The 20,038-nt window shown below is 39.0% G+C and overlaps 1 protein-coding gene across 5 annotated transcripts in view; it reads right to left on the reverse strand.

Moving 5' to 3' along the window:
* The window catches only part of RAI14 (retinoic acid induced 14), a 143,455-nt gene that overhangs the window by 10,929 nt on the left and 112,488 nt on the right, over nt 1–20,038 (reverse strand). For 2 of the 5 annotated variants that reach the window (XM_058564264.1, XM_058564263.1), the window contains exons 5-13: nt 13,266–13,330; nt 9,521–9,578; nt 8,735–8,805; nt 6,731–6,837; nt 5,906–6,084; nt 5,618–5,646; nt 4,466–4,552; nt 2,982–3,068; nt 471–528 (exon numbers count right to left, since the gene is read on the reverse strand). In XM_058564264.1, coding sequence (XP_058420247.1) covers nt 471–528; nt 2,982–3,068; nt 4,466–4,552; nt 5,618–5,646; nt 5,906–6,084; nt 6,731–6,837; nt 8,735–8,805; nt 9,521–9,578; nt 13,266–13,330 — 741 coding nt within the window. The remainder of the gene's footprint in view (nt 1–470; nt 529–2,981; nt 3,069–4,465; nt 4,553–5,617; nt 5,647–5,905; nt 6,085–6,730; nt 6,838–8,734; nt 8,806–9,520; nt 9,579–13,265; nt 13,331–20,038) is intronic. The other 3 variants (XM_058564265.1, XM_058564267.1, XM_058564266.1) reach the window with 3 other exon arrangements.

Consider the following 20,038-nt stretch of genomic DNA (forward strand, 5'->3'; position numbering starts at 1 on the left):
GAGACTCCTTAAAATCCAGGTGAAGGACCCCTGAAGTAGAGAGTGTCAGCCTGTGCAGTACTGGCAGCCCTGGGGCGGCATGCCAGGGTTCTTCGACCTTCCTACACAGAGTAGGCCTGCTTGGCTTTTGCTCTCTTTAAATGGACATGGAATACTGGTCAAAGGAACAAAAACAGATGCTCCTGGAGCCAGCCCTGATGGCCCAGCGGTTAAAGATCTGCGCAGTCTGCTCTGGCAGCCCAGGTCCGGTTCCCGGTCATGGAACCACACCACTCGTCTGTCAGTAGCCATGCTACGGCGGTGGCTTACACAGACGAACCAGAAGAACTTACGACTATATACAACTATGTACTGGGGCTTTGGGGGAAAAAAGGAAGAAAAAGGAGGAAGATTGACAACAGATGTTAGCTTAGGATGAATCTTTCTCTTCAAAAAAAAAAAAAGAAAGAACAGATGCTCCTTCATCTTACCTGTAGTACTGTCACTTAGCCTGTCTTTGTTTTCCTGTATAGAACTGATCTCAGCCTGCTGGGACACAAAAATGACTTAAAAGAATATTCTTAAATGTAACATTCCACAAAAGAATCAAGCAAATTTCCCTCCTTGAGTTTATACAGAACAGAGTCAGTGTTATCCTACTAGAAAATCTGAAGAAAAGAAGATGATATTTTAAAATATAAGCAAATTAAAGTGACAATTATTTACTAAAGTATAATTTCTAAAACATTAGAGGTTCCAGAGGGTATATTCTCAAAATATTTTTTGGACATTTCATTTAGTAAGTACAATACAAATATCATTTAAGATTATAATGATTTTACATAATTGCTAATTTAGTGGGCTATGTCCTAAAACTTGAGATGGCAACTACTACTTTCATAATGAAGTCAAATAGAAATTTAATCTCTCTCGGTAATATACTGATTAAAATACATTAAAAGTACTTTTGAGCTTTATCATTTAATAAATTATGCTATTAATATTTCTAAGAGAAATGGTAGTAAATAAGACCTGTCAGGGAAGATAAAAGCAATTTTATAAGGGAATAAAAATTCTTATAATCTTGGATTGACAATTGATCCTCTAAAGATTTTCTCTAAACATTTGTCCCTGAATACCTGTCTGTTAATATATTGCAAAAGTCTTGTAACTTCAAAGCCAGACTCTTATTTCAAAACAAAATACAGTGACTTGCCAGAAATTACTAAGTTTCATCTAGATGAGCCACACACCATGATAAGAGAATTTTTCAGCAAAGGAACTTTTGTAAAGGCCCAAATGCTAAAAATAAAGTGGCTTATTTTTGGCAAGTGCTTATCTTTATGAAAAGCTTTCTTTTCACTTTGAAAAATATATATTTATTTTTATTTTTTCAACTATACTAAGGTATAATGCATCCATTTAGAGTTTATAGTTTGAGGAGTTTTGACAGATATGCACCCATGGAACCACCCAGATATACAACCATAATCAAGATAGAGAATATTTCTATTACCTATAACAGTTTCCCCATGCATCATCACAGCCACTCCCTGACCACCCCATTCCTAGGCAACCAATGCTCTCTTTTTTTGCATTTTCTAGAACTTCTGTAAATAGAATGTCATAGGGTATGAATTGTGTCTGGCTTCTTTCACTCAGCATGATGATTTTCAGATCCATCTATGACACTGCTTATACAGCACTTCCTTCTTTTTTATGGCTGAGTAATATTCCATTATATGGATATATCTCATTATCTTTATCTATTCACTGGTTGATAGACATTCGGCTTGTTTCCAGTTTGGGGATATTGTGAATAAAGCTGCTATAAACATTTCTGTATAAGATTTTTTGGGACATATATTTTAATTTCTCTTGGGTAAACACCTATGAGTGGATATCTAGATCATATGTTAGGTGTATATTTAACTTTTAAAGAAACTGTCAAACGGTTTTTCAAAGTAGTTGTACCATTTTATATTCCTAGCAACAGAATATGAGAGTTCTAGTTCTTTCACATCCTCACCAAAATTGGTATTTTCAATATTTTGAAACTTGAACCATTTTAAATGGTGTCACTTTTTATATTTTGGTTTTTTTTTTTTTTTAAAGAAATGCAAGTCTTTTTATAATCTATTTCTGAAAATCATAATTTCTGATAATATTCTTTGGAATGCATTGCCTCCTTTAAGCCATAATCATATTAGAAGATATTAGGGTACTAACTGTAAGAGCATAACTTCCTTGCCTTGCCTTGTGTAGGTATTCATCTTAAGAGTTCATTAATAAAGTCTAGTTAAAGTGATGGAAATGATAGGTTGATAGAATCTTTTTCAGATCAATGTGCATCCAAGTTAAAAGGAAATTTATCTTTAGTAATTCTTAGATGGAGGAAATAAATATACAATTATACCATTGGAATTTCATTTTAATAATTGTAAATTCTACTTTCTTCTCAAGTATAATTTCTTAGCGATTGTTAGGTAATCAGATATTGAATTGAAATATCCCTCCATTCCTTAAAATACTTTCCAACCGCAAATCTACAGAATCAGGTGGAATAAGACCTAATGGATTTTCTAAAATTTCTAAAACAAATACATATTACTTTTACGGGTCATGAAAAAATTTAATTAAAAATATACAATTACTTCTCAGTAAAATATCAGAGAACAACAAAAATTTCTTTCATTTTGATTGGCATTATATCAACTTAATTTGGTAATCAGACTGGTAATCAAATAAGTTCTTATCTTTGTCCCTTTTTTTAAATAAAGGAAATTAATTATTAGTTAATGAATGTAATTCATTCATCCTACTCTTTTTGTATGGAGTCCATGCCAGGAAAAATAATCAAGGGTTGCTTCCTGATGAGAAGGTTGTGAACCAATCACTGAGACGTATATTCTGTTTTGCCCGTGCTGTAGCACTTAAATCAAGTCTATTATGTATCATAAAATTCAATAGCAAAATTGAACTTGGATTGAAAAAGGAAATACCTTGAATGGTGCTTCTGCAAAAAATACTGATTCCTTTCCCGAAAGTGGTGTTGAAGTTATTGATCTTGGGGAAGACATATCACTCAACTAAAAAAACAAGATGAAAACCACTGATGAAGAATGCTTCCTCAAAGTCTTTTCTTCTCCAGTGCCAAAGAATTAACCTATGTAACCAGTGCAAATAAATCTAATAGTAATTATCCTTAGTTTCATTTAATTCAAGGGTAACATATTTTCAATGTAATTCAGCTACCTTAAATACTTTCTGAAAGTTTGCAGAGTATAACTAAGTAACTTTGCTCCTCTCTTTACCAGAATCAATTTTAAAAATCTACAAAACTTCTTTTTTTTTTGTGAGGAAGATCAGCCCTGAGCTAACATCCATGCTAATCCTCCTTTTTTTTTTTTTTGCTGAGGAAGACTGGCCCTGAGCTAACATTGGTCCCAATCTTCCTCCACTTTATGTGGGACACCGCCACAGCATGGCCTGACAAGCGGTGTGTCGGTGCATGCCCAGGATCCGAACCCAGACCGCGAGCAGTGGAGCATGCACACTTAACCACTACGCCACAGGGCCAGCCCAAAATCTACAAAACTTCTATTGCAGGTTGAGAATATTATTAATGAACATGCTAACATATTTAAAATTACTTATCAGATGAGATATTCCTGTTAACTATTTGAATATGGATTATTCTTTTTATGCCCTATGATTCTCTCAATAACAACCCAGTTTTTTTTATTGCCATTTCATATCCAAGCTTCCTCCACTATGCAGTCATCACTGTAAGCTCAGACATGAAAGCTGCTTTTAATATTAGCCAACTTTAAATGTAATTAGAAAGGCAAATATATTTTAACAATGTTTTAAAAAGCCAAGTAAAATTCATTTTCAACTAACTGCCTCACCTGCTATCCATTCTCCCACCCTTTACTAGAGCTGTTAATATCAGAAACTAAAAATAGACCTAGCTTATTATCTTAAGGAAAAAGTTTCTGTCAAAAGATTTCGAGAAATTTCCTTCAGGCTTTTTAAAAAGATACTGTTCAACTCTAACAGGTTTGGTTTTTTTGGTTTTTTTTTGGTGAGGAAGATTGGCCCTTAGCTAACATCTGTGCCAATCTTCCTCTATTTTGCATGTGGGTTGCTGCCACAGCATGGCTTGATGAGTGGTATAGGTCTGCGCCCAGGATCCAAACCTGCAAACCTGGGTTGCTGAAGCGAAGCACACGGAACTTAACCACTACACCACGGGGCCAGCCCCCAATTCTTCAGTTTTGAAATAAATAAGTATCAACATTATTTCCATACTAATAATCAAAATCCTTCATACTAGAATTTGTAATTTAAAACCACTGAAGAAAATTTTAAATGTGCATTTAAGGGTCAGTTCTAAAACATGTCCTTTTGGCCTAAACACAAAATGACAAAATTATGGCTTTCTTGATGTGTGTTTGTTCGTTGTTGGTTTGTTTGTTTTTACCTGGGTAGGACTGATAGGAGGTGGTGGAGCTTTGCGTTTTTTTGGAGTTCCACTTCTTTCTGAGCTTATTTTAGAGACTTGATCATGCTGAAAGTTATCACAGTCCAAAGAATGGAGGTGGGTTAGTTAGGTTAGTAAAGTCGGAGCAAATAGCTTCATCAAACAATGAGAAAAACCTCAACAGTTCATGCATTTCTTACTTTATCAAGATCTGAAATCTGTTACCAACATAAAAATAAGGAATATGCATGCTCCAAGTTTTCTTGCAGCAGCCCATGCTTTAATAGCAAGAAAATAAAAAACACAAGACAAAACCAGATTAAGCTGGTGTGGAGAACTGGGAAAGTAGAGATGAGGCGTCGTCTACCACAATTTAGAACCCAGAATATATTCATAGTCTAGCTTTCATCTTAATGCAAAGCAGTGGTCCTTTTCCCCATCTTGGGATGACTTTCATTCCTTTTCTTAAAGAACGTAAGTATGGGGGTAAGGGGGTAGCTCATCTCTGAAGGTTATGGACAAATAAGTAACACAGTTAGTACATAATAAATTCAGTATTGAGTATTTGCTGTTTATAATTTTTTCAAGAACTTTGATGTATAAACAAATAAAACAGCCAAACATACATCTTGTTAATAAAGTAAAAAATAGTGACTCTATTTTTAGAAAAAACTCCAAAATAACAGGGCAAACCTCTCAATTTCTATCTGTGTAACATCAATGACATTTTAGAAAAGCCCCATTAAAATAAAAAGAAAAGCTAAATCTCTTATTTTCATTAAATATGTAATATTGCCATGGATGTAGGACAATAATCCATGTGATATTATAAGTATTTAAAATATTGTTATTCATTCTCAGAGTTTAAACCACAAACATTTTCACAGCAATAGGAAATATTAGTACATTTCAGAAAAAGATGAATATATAAGTAGCAAGTTTAAAGTTACATGCTTTGGAAATGGGGTAAAACATAAGAAAACATTTACCACCTTATAACAGTGAATCATTTATTTGAAAGATATTTCACTCCAGTATTTTCAACATAGTCTTTATCACTTTTCTAGTGGACCACAGAGTGGTTTAATCAGAACATTTTCAAATTCCCACAAGCCAAGATGAAAAAAAATCACCTCCCCCAAAGATAAATACCTGCTTTGGTTTTGTTGGTGTCTTTAAATCTATTGAGGAAAAAGTGAAAAAAGAAAACTATAAGAACCATAATGACTCATATCCACTTTGGGTGGGGGGGATGCACACACACACACACACACACACACACACACACACACACCATACACAATATTTAACACTTCATCTTTCTTCAAGAATATGTTTAAAAGAATAATAAAATATATCATATTGCACAAATTCCTTTATCCTTTGGGGAAAATGGAGTGGGTAAACTTAAAACAACACTGGCTATTTTCTTTCACATACCAGCATCCTGAGAGATTTTTGATAATAGAAGGCTTTGAATTCCTGCATTTTCTGAGAGTTTGGAATAATGTAAGGCATTGTGTCCAAGAGAGTCTACAAGGTTTAGGTCTGCACTCTTTTTAATTAAGGCTTCCACGATGTTAGAGCTGCCGATCTCACAAGCCAGCATGAGAGCGGTTCTAGAGAAAAAAGGAGACACCAAATTAGTACTAACAAAATGTGAAAAGTCTTTCCTGGGAAATCATTTCATTTGTCTTAAAAACAGGGAAAAGAAGATTAAGCACTGTTAAACCTGTACTACACTTAATCTTCTAGGGAATTCAAAACAGAATGCTATGAAGGTGAAATTATGTAGGTTTTTTTTCTTTAAACTTCAGATTAAATCAAAACATTAAAACCACATTAGGTCAAATAACATAGACATAATCTTCTAAACATAATCTTCTGACTACGATGGAATTTAATATGGTTGGCACAAATCTTGTCCTTTCACCTCAAGCATTTTAAAGTACCTATACATTATTAAGACTATTTTAAAAACACAACCAATATGTTTACTTTAATTTTCCATGAAGTCATAGGAAATGGCCTATTCACTTTAGTATTTAATAATCTCATCACAGATTCAATGATGTTCCCAGAGGTCTAGGGAAAAAAATTTTAAGTCAAAACAGATTCTTGATTATCAAAAAAGGCAGAAAGTAAAAAAGTAAAGACATTAAAACCACTTTAAAACGAATGATCCAAAATACATCTGTGATTATTTTGAAAGACTCTCAGAATGTGGGTATCGCTGAAATCACATGATGTCTCATTCTGTGGTACCTTCCATTTTTGTCCCTGGAATTTACATCTGCTCCATGATCCAGCAGACAGCGACAGACCTCACTGTGGCCATTTTGGACTGCAAGAAGCAGTGGTATATTCCCATCCTAGGAAACAAATTCAGATTAAGATTTTAACTCAGATGGCAAATGCCAGAGTCTCAAAGGTCCTTGTTCTTTCTACATTTATTCCTGAAATCGTCCTGCTGGTCTTATATTTGACTCACCATGATAGTCTGTGCCCCAATGGGGCTGCCATTGCATCTTAGCACAACTCGTCTTATGGAATCTCACTGACTGCTAGCTTTCCCTCAGAAGCCTCAGCGTCTTGGGCTGCTTGTTCCCTCAGCTATCACTCAGGCTGGCGATGGTGTGAGAGAGAGTGCAACACCAAGTAGATGAAGGCTCAAGGCACATATACCACATTTACTGAGGGATGGTTCTGGAGGAATGAAGGACTTGATTCACATGGCATCAGGAGGTCCCACTGGCCCCTCAGCAGCTTCTTCTGAGTGAACTACCTGTATCCTATCATGCCACTACTGTCTTCTCGGAAAGCACACCCTTTCATAATCTTATTAGGTATCAAAACATAACATAAATTAGAGTTTATTTGTCTATTACTGACACGTGACTAGACAAAGAGATTAATGGAAAGAATGATTTGCTTAATATGTTACAATATGACAACTGGCAACTCCTTTGGAAAAAAAGAAAATTAGATCCCCATCTCATATGCAAACTACGTAACGTGGATTAAGAATTAAAATGTTACAATATAAACCATATGAAAAAATACTAGAAGAATATATAGGTGACTATTTCCATAATCCTAGGGTGAAGGGGGCCTGGCTCAAATGATATAAACCACAAAGAGAAGCTTTCATTCTGCTCTTTCCTTGAACATACTCCACAAATAGGATTGATGGTAATTTTTAAGGTAGATGTATTCAAAAGGAAAAGGAAAAAAATAAGTTATTATTTTAACATGGAGATTTTTAAAAACACAATTGCTGCTTAAGAATTAAGTCTCCTCTTAGCATAGAATTTCAGACACATTTCTAAAAAATTATCTCTGTGAAGTTGTAACACTTTCTGGTTAAAAAGTACTGACATCCAGGGAGTGTAAATTTATTCACAGGTTCTATATGCTCACTTCACAATATCTCCATCAGGTCTAAGAGCATGCATATCAATTCCCATGTTACAGCAGGAAATTTAATCCTGTAACCAGGGGCAATAGGCATGTAAATTTAATCTCAAAATAGCCCAGCAAAGTTAAAACAGGCTAGAAGTGGTCTTCAAAGTTGGGAAACCCTAACCAGGAGTATCCAAGATGGTACATGGGGTACAGAATGAAAATAATAGAACTTCTATTTAGACTTATTTTTTATTTTTAAAAATCAAGAAATTGGGCCGGCCCCGTGGCATAGCGGTTAAGTGCGCGCGCTCCGCTGCTGGCAGCCCAGGTTCTGATCTCGGGCACGCACCGACACACTGCTTGTCAGGCCATGCTGTGGCAGCATCCCATATAAAGTTGAGGAAGATGGGCACAGATGTTAGCCCAGAGCCAGTCTTCCTCAGCAAAAAAGAGGAGGATTGGCACTGATGTTAGCTCAGGGCTGATCTTCCTCACAAAAATAAATAAATAAATAAATAAATAAATAAATAAATAAATAAATAAATAAATAAATAAATATAAACTATTAAAAAAATCAAGACATTAAGCCTTATTAATATTTATGTTGATAGTAGACCACATATCTATCCTTAGATACAAATATACATATATAGGAAGTGCATGCTGCACAATGTTTTATTAATGATTTAGGGACCAATGACAAATACTCCTTAAGTCTATTTTGCAGAAAAGGATCTAGGTTGAAAAGCAGTAGAATTTAGCCACATACTTAGGTCTCTATAGTCTTAGCGACTCTCAGAAGTAGCCCACAGTGCTCTATAAACCAGTGTCCATCCCCATTTCTAGTGGCTGCTTGGTACTTACCAAATCCTTGAGGTTTATGGGGCTTTTGTGCTCACAAAGAACCTGCACAGCTTGAAGGCAGCCCTGCACCGCTGAGGGGAGGAAACACACCACCACAGCTTATCAGAAAGCTACTCTCACAACAGGGGCATCAAACACTTCTAGGAAGGAAAAGGTTATGTTCTACCCAGTTTGCATGCATGCACTCTAGCTGCATTGAAGAGAAATTGCGTCAGGAAGCTTAAAGAGGAATTTTAAATTACTGTTTAATTTCAGAATTATCCAGATCTAAAACCAGCGACTGCCAGTTCCTTTAGGCAAACATTTGATTCAGCTTTTTGTAGAACTTAGCTTCTCCACAACCAGGGCCAAAAGCAATTCATAAATCTAATCATCCCAGAGTTCAGTGTCAACGTTTCGTCACTTGAAGCTGTGTGACAGATAGTAAAGCAAAACGTCGATAAATAAAATTGATGTTCTTTATGATCCCAAATCGAAAAATCTGTACCACACATTACCTGAAATCTACAAATGCTTATGAATATCTCTTAAACAAGAACCTTAAATTAATTAAAACATAATAACCATGACAATTTTTACTGGTTGTTTGGTGGGCAACTGATGAATCCTAGACGTATTTCTTGGTAAAACTCTACACGCTTTGCAAACTGAGTAAAATGAGGATGTGTAAGAATGATGACAGAAAACAGCAGCAGGGGTAACACGGTAAGGTTAGTGGCTTGAATACGGAAAATGAAGTCAGTATTTCTTATAGCAGAAGAAGACAAATATAAGAATGAAAGTTACCTGCATAATGTAAAGCTGTTTTCCCAGAGCTGTCAATACTTTCAGCTGGGCATTTAGACTATAAGACAAAAATAAACAAATATATGTAATAAAATTCAGTTCATCTTTTTCCTGCAAGGTATGATACAACTTATTAGGAAAAGTATAAACATGAATAAGCCCCAGTTACCACGCTCCGGCGGCCTACAGTCCCTTATGGGGAGGGAGACACATCTCCAAGTAATCATGACACAGGCAAACTGTCACCTTTTGCTGCTTCGACTGTCCCTCCTCTCCCTTACATCGTCACTACATTGCCACCATATCATCCCCATCAGCTAACAAATGTGCTCTAGGATTTCTCATTTCGATTCCACCTTGAATTCTCCCTTTTCACAAAACAAACTTTCTGTTAAGAACTGCCCACACACAGTCCATGCTTCCCCACCTCCCATTCATTCCTGAACCCATTGCAGTTGGGTGTCTGCCCTCAAGACTCCATGGAGATGGACTTAATCAAAGTCACCAAGCTTCATGTTTCCGAAGACAATGAATATTTTTGTCCTCCCCTTACCAACCTCTCATCTGTAACCCACTCCCCCCTTCTCCACTACCCCATCCTCAGCTCCCAGAGCTCTGCCTGGCCCCTCCTATCCTGGTTTTCCTCCCACTGCTCTGGCCACTCCTCCTCATAAAACATAAAACCTTGGGGTTCCTCAGTGCTGTCTCTCTAAGCTCTCTTCCTCAGTAATCTCACCTACACCCCTAGCTTGAAATACCACCCAGAAGCTAATGACTCCCACATCTATATCTTAACAATAACAACAATAATATTGTGTAAGTATTAACTATGATGTGCCAGGCAGTGTTCAAAGAATTGTTTTAAGGCTCCTAACAACCCTAGTTAGATACTATTATTTAGCCCCATTGAAAATCAGAGATGAGAAAACTGAGGTACAACAAAATTAATAATTTGCTCAGGTCACAGTAAGTGGCAGAGCCAGGATTTGAACCCTGACAGGCCGAGCTAGAGCCTGTGTTCTTATCTGTACACAACAGAGGTTATCTCTGAGCACCAGGCTTGACAACCCACTGCCTACTTCACATTTCCGTTCTGATGTCTCACAAGCACCTCAGACATAGCACAGGCAGAACTGCTTCCCCTCCCCGACGCCCAGCCTGATCCTCCCTGACACTTCCCTGTCTCTGTCAACGGCACCACATCAATCTAGCCAATGAGCCAGAAACCACTGAGTCAGTCATCTTTGATTTCTTCTCCTCCTCCTCCTCCCACATCTAATTTACCACCATGTCCTAGCAATTCTGTCTCCAAACACAGCCCAGATCTACTCTCTTCTGTCTCTCCATTACCACGACCTAGTCTAAGCCACAATCTTCTCACCTAGACAGCTATGACAGCCTCCTGGAGCATCTCCACAGTTCTGCTTTTTCCCCCTTTAATCAATTCTCTGTACAACTAGAGTGAGCTTTTAAGACTGTGAATGTCACTGTTTACTTACAAGCTCTTCGCACTTCTACACTGTATGTAGATGAATTACAGGCTGCCCATCATGACGCATGAGGCCTGCACCCTATACCCTTCTCTCTCCTCCTCACTCTTTGCCTCAGGCCCACTCACTGCCTTTCTTTCCTCCCTGACTAGTGCCTTTCCCACCTTAGGCCTTTTGTACTTGCTGTTCTGTCTGCTTGGAATGTTTTCCCCTTGGCTGTTTGCATTGTTGAGTTCTCAGCTTAAATATCACCTCCTCCACGGACCTTCCCTGAACATCCACTCCTCCCTCCTCTCTCGCGGTACCCTGTTGGTTTCTTCTTGGTGTTGTGCAATTTGTAATGTGCATTTGTATACTTGTTTACCAGACTGCAAGCTCCACCAGGATAGGGGCTGCTCAGTTCGTAAGTATATACTCAATTCCTGATACACTGCACATGCCCAGGGAACATTTGCTAGAAGAAAGAGTGAGAGAAATAGCAGGCTGTCAGGGGAGGGAGAGAGTTCATTCGAATTTGAATTTGAAGGATCTCACAAGGCTCTGTGCTCACTGCCTTGAGGAGGCAGAACTTTGAGAAGTATCTCCTGCAGACAGATAGTAAGAGCAAAGGCCTAGAGAGGCCAGAGAGCAGAGAATATGCAGAGAGTCCAGCGGAGAGCAGGGCAGCAGATAACAGGGGTCATCATAGAGGGCACGGGTTGCCAAGACGAGAGGTGAAGAATTGATGAGAGAGAGGCAAGACCCAAGGAAAGCAACCCATTAGGAGGGCATCAAAGCCTCAGGTTTTACAACTATCCAGAAAGAAGAACAGCATTCAGACAATTTGCAAGTGAGGGTAGGCAAGAACAGGCAATGTTAGAGTGAAACGTCTGCCTGCCCTTCAGTGGTGAGAAGAATGGAGATCAAGTTACGACTTACCATGCTTTGGCCTAATTTTAGAACAGCACAAGGAACTGTTTAAAGGCTTCAAAGATTCCAGAGGAAAAACAATCCATTTGCATAACCAGATATAAAATTACATTAGAGGCTAGAATATCTGGTCCTTGCCCGTGAGGATTTCCAGCTTGTCAAGTTCATTCTTCCTTAAAATCAGAGCCAGATGCAAAGTCTGGATAGCCAAGCCAGGATGGGAATGGAGATTTAAAACACAACTAAGTTAAAAAAATTGAGGTAAGACCAAGGGCGTGGAGGCAGGGCACTTCGGCAGGTCAATGACTGTCAGTTATCCAGAGTGCCCAGTCCCAGAGGAGGCACATAAGGCAAGTTCTATTTTAATTGGTTTCAGGAAGAAGCCTCATAATAAAAATAATCGTCATCCTCACAGATGTTGATCTCTTTTTCTTGAATTTTGCTTCAGACCTGTTAAGGTCAAGCATTCCTCGCATTGGCGGGAGCTTGCATCATGTAATGCAAGACAAGAAGCCGTGTGATGGACAGAGCAGGACAAGTTGAAGAATGTGACCACATTTCTGCATTAGCATTGCAAAGCCAAATGAAAGCAAGATGCCGGGTCGCAGCCAGCGCTCTGAAGGCTGAGACAACAGCTCAACAGAACAGACAGTACTCCAAACACATGTTTTATTGCTCTCTGCTGTTCCCGAAAATAGCCAGCTTGCATTTTGACTGGCAACAGCTGGATGTTACTGTGTGGACTGCTATGGGGATTTCATTAAATATTCATCTTTAAAGACTCATGGAAGTTGTCGCTCTAAGCAATCATTATAAACTTCCTGGCAAGGTTATCAAACCTGGGCGTTGGCTTAAAATTATAAAGAAGCATAAAACCAAGAACTTAAAAACTAACAACTAAAAGCTCATCAAGTTACATTCAAGGAAATAATGGTTGAAATTCTGCTTCTCAAGAAGAGTTGCGTTCTACCAATGATTGAAAGAATACCAGGATATTGGAGATCCTACATTGTAAGGATCTCCAACAGCATGGAAAAAAATTTTTAAAAACTATTTGAAGGGCCCAAGTCCTTCAGAAAAGAAAAAGAGCTGAAGAAAGGGGAGAAAAAGATTGGATCCCTGGAAGACACTCCAGATTCTGACTAGGATTCTCTTCCCTACCAGTGCAATTGCTATGGAAATAACCTTCTCCTTGGCTATCGTTTCAATAATGAAGCGCTTCATAGAAAACCCAGGTTCTGAGACACTGTTTAAAGGAGTGTGTGTGTGTGTATTTGTCCTTTCACAGATAAGGTTACTTTTAAATTTTAAAAGTGACACGTAATTTTAAGTTGTTGCCATTTTACCTGAAGGAGCTTCTTGATGCATTCATGGTGGCTGTTCTTGGCTGCGAGATGCAAAGCACTGTGTCCTAAATGGGTTTAAAAAAAAATTGGAAAAAGAGGCCACACATTTTAAATCTTTCTTATCTCTGTAATGAAGACAACTATGAGGAAATAAATTGTTCTCCAACAAAGACGGAATTGTTATTCTTGAGAGTAAGGCCTCAACTTCTTATCTGTAAATTCACCGTGACAAAAGTAGGGAGAACAGAGAGCATCCTGCCTACTGGATAACATTCAGGGTCTGCTCCACCTGCCGTCCTCTTGGGGTGCAATTAAGCTCCGGGCTAGAAGCTCACAGTGGACTCATGACATGCAGCTTGAAAGCTGTCAATATGGATGTCAAATGCCCTGTGTCCACAACAGTCACACCAGGCTACAACTACCACACGCCTAGGAGCCCAACAAGGCAGCCTGCAAGCCAGCAGAGAGAAAACACACCCAACACCCGCACACTTCAGTCCCCCCTCATGATCTCTCCTTCCTCTCTCCTCCAAAGGCACTCCAGCCCCGAATGGAGATTACCTCGAGTTCTCAGATAGTCCAAGTTCTTATGGAGAAGAAGGAAAAGAGTTATAAAAACGACAACACACTATTAAAGTAGCATTTCTCTACATTCCCTTCATAGAACACAACTCCAGACTCCAACGTGAGGCTCTCTAATGTTTCTGGGGTCAGATAACTTGAGGAAATCCTAATGCTATACCCAACTCCTCCCGCCGCCTAATGGGCCTATAGAATTTCTGTGGGAGAGGGGCTGAGGGGCAGCCTTGGTATGGCTACCAGAGCAGCAGGCTCCCATCCTGAGGTCTTTACAAATTGCTCTTTGCTTAGCCTGGATTCTCTTCCTCAAAACCGGCCAGCTTACTCTCTCTCCTCCCCTGACGCTGCCGCTGAAATGCTGCCTTCTTTTTAATTTTATTTATTTATTTTTTCTTCCCCCAAAGCCCCAGTAGATAGTTGTATGTCATAGCTGCACATCCTTCTAGTTGCTGTATGTGGGACACTGCCTCAGCATGGCCGGAGAAGTGGTGCGTTGGTGCACGCCCTGGATTCGAACCTGGGCCGCCAGCAGCGGAGCGCGTGCACTTAACCGCTAAGCCACGGGGCTGGCCCTGAAATTCTGCCTTCTGCACAAGGCCTTTCCTGACCTCCCATTGAAAATTCCCATTCCCCCTCGACCCTTTTTATCCCTACTCCCTGCTTCATTCTTTGTTCTTCATAGCACAGAGCACCTTCCAACATACCCTTCCCACCTCTCCTTCTCTCTCTCCACACACACACACACACACACACACACACACACTTACTTATGTAGTTAATTGTTCTTCTTTCCCCACCAAAGTATAAACTCGGTAAGGACAGGAATTTTTGTCTTATTCCCTGCTGTATCCCTAGTGTCTGCAACACTGCTGGCACACAGTACGCTCTCCGTATATACTTGTCCGTTTGAATTAGAGCATATGTTTATTACAAATGTTTGGGGAGGGTGTTTGGGGGAGGGAACCAAAGTTACCATTGCCAGCCAACCCAATACACCTAGTAAACTCTTAAATCCTGTGTTTCCCAAAGTATTTAACCAAGATACCCCCAACGTAACACTTGTAAACAATCCATGCTTTGGAATATGCTTAAAGCTTGGTTTCTCAGCCTCAGCACTACTGACATTTTAAGCTGTGGGGGGTTGTGCTATGCACTGTAGCATGTTAAGCAGCATCTATGGCCTCTACCCAGTAGATGTCTAGTTGGGACAATCAGAAATGTCTCCAGACATTGCCAAATATCCCCTGAGGGGCAAAATCACCCCTGGTTGAGAACCACTGACTTAGAGGAACAATTTCTTTTACATGGTGGCCCAGTCTCCAAATACCATTTCTCTTTTCTGAATTAGTCTTCCCTCTGTAACACTGACCAGAAATCCAGTAAGTATTAGAGAATCAGATGACTAGGAAATACCGTATTTAAAAATTAGAGGATTTTAGGACTACAGTGAGCTGCACAAAAGCATGTGTGAGGCCAAAAGATCAGATTCTTTCTTTTCTGAGATCGGCTGCACTGAGAGATTTTAAGGCTATGCTAAGGGGGAGTTGTTTAGTGGTGCTGGAACACTGAGAGGCAGGAATCTCTCCACCCTCTCCCAAACAGATGAGGAAGATCAGGAAATGAGGAAAATGAGACTCGTGGAAGTAGGAAGACAAAGATCTTCTCTTTCCCTTCCTCCTCCTATCACATGAGAACCTTCCTTTAGGGATATATAATGTATAATAGTGTGAGTTCAGTTACATCACGCATGAAATAGGCGTTGGTGGGTTAGCCTGGCCCCCAACCATCACTTATACTAGTGTTTCCGAGGACAAGCACATTCTAAGTTTTAAACAAATGCCTTACTGATGAACTTTTGGAACCTATCCTGATTGCAAGTAGAAGACTGTTTATGTTGTGTATGCGATGCATTAACTTCTGTCTATGCCGTGGACCAAAGCTATTCTACATAAACAGTGCCCACTGGAAAAAGGCACAGTTCTCCAAAGACAAGACGGTAGGGAGATTTAAACAACTCATCATAAAATAAATAACAGACTTTCATTTCACTCCAAGGGTTCTAGTCATACCTGGAAGTAAGTACTGTGTTTCTAGAGAAACAAAATTCTTTTATTCCCTGGCTCTCTGATGTGTTTTCTTAATCAGGAGCACAAAAGTATTTTTTACTTAAAATAGTCTCAAAATCCAAATGATGCATCATTCCCTGCACAACATTACCCTGAAGTGAGATATCTCTCACCACAACCATTAAAACACAATTCTCTTTCCAAATGCAAAATTTCCTGGAGAGAATATATCATAGTAGTGACAGAACGTCACTGTAACGAGACACTGCATAAGTCTGGTCCCCATTCCGCTGTGGATCTGTCTGGAATATCAGGAAGCAACTTCCCTACAGGCAAGGAACAGGGCAACCCTAAATTCAAGTGGATTCAAGCAGAATTCTGCCTTTAAGTAAAAAGACCAGTGCTATTTATAAGTCAAGAGTCGGGGCTAGTACAGGTGGGTTAAGAATCCTATTATTGAAAAAGAGACTAAGAAGTCTAAGCTAGTCTAGCGACAGAACACTTTCCCCAAACTACCTCAGGCAATAACCATTTATATTTAAGATCACTGGAAAAAACAGAGAAGAATTAACTAATATAATAGAGGAATTATTGATGGGACTGAAAACATACTCTTCAAGTGCATGTGAAAAATTTTAAAACCAATGAAGTCATAGGATACAAAGATATGGCTAACAAATACCAAAAGGACAAAGTTTGAGAAATCATAGTTTCAGATCATAATACAAAAAACATTTAGAAAAACAAAGAGAATGAAATGATACTCAATTAGAGAAGAAGGTTTAAAATATTTTCGTAAAAACCAGAGTTTCAGAATGCTGAATATATTTAAACAATAGAAGTATTAATTTATTTGGCTCTTATTTACAATTTTAAATATATTTAAACAACATTATTCTTAGAAATCCTCCTTTTTTTTTTTTTTTTGGCTGAGGAAGACTTGCTCTGAGCTAATATCTACTGCCAATCTTCCTCTTTTGTATGTAAGCTGCCGCCACACCATGGCCACTGACAGACTAGTGGTGTAGGTCTGCCCCCGGGAACTGAACCTGGGCCACCAAAGCAGAGTGTGCCAAACTTAACCACTAGGCCACTGGGGCTAGCCCAGAAATACTCAACTTTACATCAAATTTTTATCCCTGAAGCATAAGTCCATTCATCTTGTTATATTTCTAGGAGAGAGAAGATCAGAATATAAAAGATTTATTTATAATAATCATTCTTACTATTAAACAGTTATGAAATTATCTTAGTCTCCCCAATACAGACTTGCATAGTGTTTTATATAGAATCAAAAGATTTTTTTACATGTGTACGTGTATCATTTGAAACATTTTCATGGACAAGTTATGCTGATCATTGTATATGGTTGGCCCTCTGACCTCCCATACATATGAGTTAACAGCAAGTAAAGAACTACAAATCATACAATTGTTTTTGGCTTTCCTTTATTCGAAATTAAAATATGAAATACACTTATGGGCTATAATTTGCAGTTACATTTTAAATGACCCATTCTCTAAAGTACCTGAGTTTTAAGATGAATATCACCTTTTTGTCTTCACATGGTAGCAGATTTGAGTGGGATTATGGGCATAATAGAATGGAAGGCCACCCAGAAATCAAAACAAAAGCTAACCAGCACCCGAAGACCCTAGAGAAGAGTAAGCGTTCTCAAGTTTCCCCATTCTGAGGACTCTGTGCTTTATGATATTTCCATACCTCACCTCCCACTCTCCTAAGTCTCTCTTCTATGAAAAGGAAAAAAGTTTTATTATGAAAGTCAAATGTGCAAAGGGCCTAGAGAAAATTTAAGATATGGAAGTGTAACAGAAACTGCACATCATCCTCCAATCTCTGTTTCTACATCTTTCTAAAGCAAAACCTTCTCTATTTTTAACTGGACAAATTGCTGCCCAGAATTTCCCAGCTTCCAATAAAGCCCAGTGTGGCCACATGAGATCTGTCCAATGAGATCTGACTGTGTGCCCCTTGTGGGCTATGCTCGCCCTTCCTGGGATGCAGACCCAGGGGGAGCCATCCCGGGCCATCAGGACCATCGTAACATCCTGGATGGTGGGGCAACAGGAAGATTCCAGGTCCCTCATGATGTGGAGCCGAGCTCCCATACCAGTTTGGGACTTTGAACTGAGAGAGAGAAAAATCTATCTTGGTTAAGCCATCTTGTCACATTGCGTCAAATGTATACACTCGCTAATACAGGCAGTCTGAAAGCTAATGCTTCAGAGAAGCGTTGATAACAAATAATCTTCTGTTAATGCTTCTGTTTAATCCTATCTCACAACTCCAGGGTGCTAAATGCAGTCATCCAAGGAGTCAACGTTACTATTTATCCAGGAGAAGTGTTTTCTTAGGAAATAGACAAATGCCAATTCTTACATCAGTGAAGAACAAGAGCAGACAAAGTAATGAAAGGGGCTGGACAAATATGTAGGTGCAGTTCAGAGATCGCGTGGTGAGCCTAGGAGCCAACTTTCCCAGCTGATTGCTAAGTGCCTGTGGCGCTGTTTGGTGAACAGGCAATCATGAAACGGAGGGAAAAAAAAATCCCAAAACCAAAAACATAAGTCACAAGCTTCTGCTAGTCTTTGAGTTTTCTTTTTCTCATTTGTACAATGAGAGCAGTTGGCTTGGTGATTGTCAAATCTTTTTTTTTTTCCTTGAAAGACGTGAAAACTTTTCAAAAGCCTCGTGTAAAAGAGCATAATGGTGATCTGGGTAAAGTAGCAATAATCATGATAATATAGGAACCAAATGCAGTGAGCACTCACTGTGTGCTGGGTACTGCTAATGTGCCCACACTGTCATCTCATCTACGCCTCGAAGGCCAGCTAAAATGATATGATTGTTGATGGTGTATTGTAACTATACCCGAGGCCTTCTCTCTGACAGTGCTTTGCTCATAAGATTGTAAAGCATCCATAAAAATTCTCTGGTCAGACTTCCAAGCATTTCAGGTGGAAGGATAATTGCTAAAAATAGATGCTAAAAATGCCTTGCTTCTATAACTTAAAGCCCGTCACCAGTTTAAAAGGTAGGAAATTGTACCAGTTCGACTATCCTGTACTTTGTGGATAAAAGGAATGAAAAGTGTCAGTGTAATACATTTTGAAAGCAAGTTTTTTCAGATACCCTACAGGGCAGTATGATTTATGGTAACAGATTTTTGGACCAGTTCTCAGAGGGTGTTGGGATTGAAGATGACTGTATCTCCGTAATAATGTGGTAATTCTTAAGGTAGGTTTATTGAAGAGACACCACCTGAAAGAGCTGAGCCATTTAATTTATCCCTTAACCACCATAAAAAGTGTTCTGGACTAATGATGACTACCAAGGCATGGTGACTAATGTCCTTGTCCTTCCTCCGGATTCTGATATGCTTTCTTGAGACGGAGAGATAAGGGGTGGGTGATATAGCCAACAGGAAGGACACAGGCAAGGGCAATAAAAGCCATCACATTTATCTTGTTTGTTGTGACAGAAAAAAGTTTGAGAAGTGTTGTTCCAGATAACACAACAGACATCTCCATGCAGCTTTTTCCTTCTCTTGTTCCTGTGTTTTCTTTGCATGTTTTCAAGAAATCAAGAGAAATCTGTGCCTCATTCAGACCAAAGTAAAACAAAAAGCCCAAAGACCGAAGCATTGACCTCATTGCTAAAAATGTTAGGTGAGAGGGAAGTGACTGGCAGCTCTGAGATATTTTCGACTCATGGAATGTCTGCACAATGTTCTGGGGCCATAAAATTCTGTGGATTCCACCAATTTCAATCAGAGTTGAAAAAAATGGACTGTGGCAGTTCCCACTGACCGGCCCAGAGAAGCATCCAGGATGGGTGTGTAGTGTCCCCTCCAATGTTGCTTCATGGAGGGCCGTGGCATCTCAGCTGGCAAGGAACTGGGCACTGTGCTGGGATGTCCAGGTCCCATTGCTCTACACTTCAGCAGGCTCTTCAAAACTGAATTAGGGCTCCAGTAGTAAACACAAACTCTACCCACATGGTGTTATATGGCCACAAAAACTACACTGCTTAAGAGCTTTTAGTGTGGGAGATGATACTGGGGGAATATTTTTTTTTTTTTCAAACAGGCAGGATGTAGAATTTATT

The sequence above is a fragment of the Diceros bicornis genome, chromosome 20 (genome assembly GCF_020826845.1).
Source record: "Diceros bicornis minor isolate mBicDic1 chromosome 20, mDicBic1.mat.cur, whole genome shotgun sequence".
In the NCBI taxonomy this organism is placed as follows: Eukaryota; Metazoa; Chordata; class Mammalia; order Perissodactyla; family Rhinocerotidae; genus Diceros; species Diceros bicornis.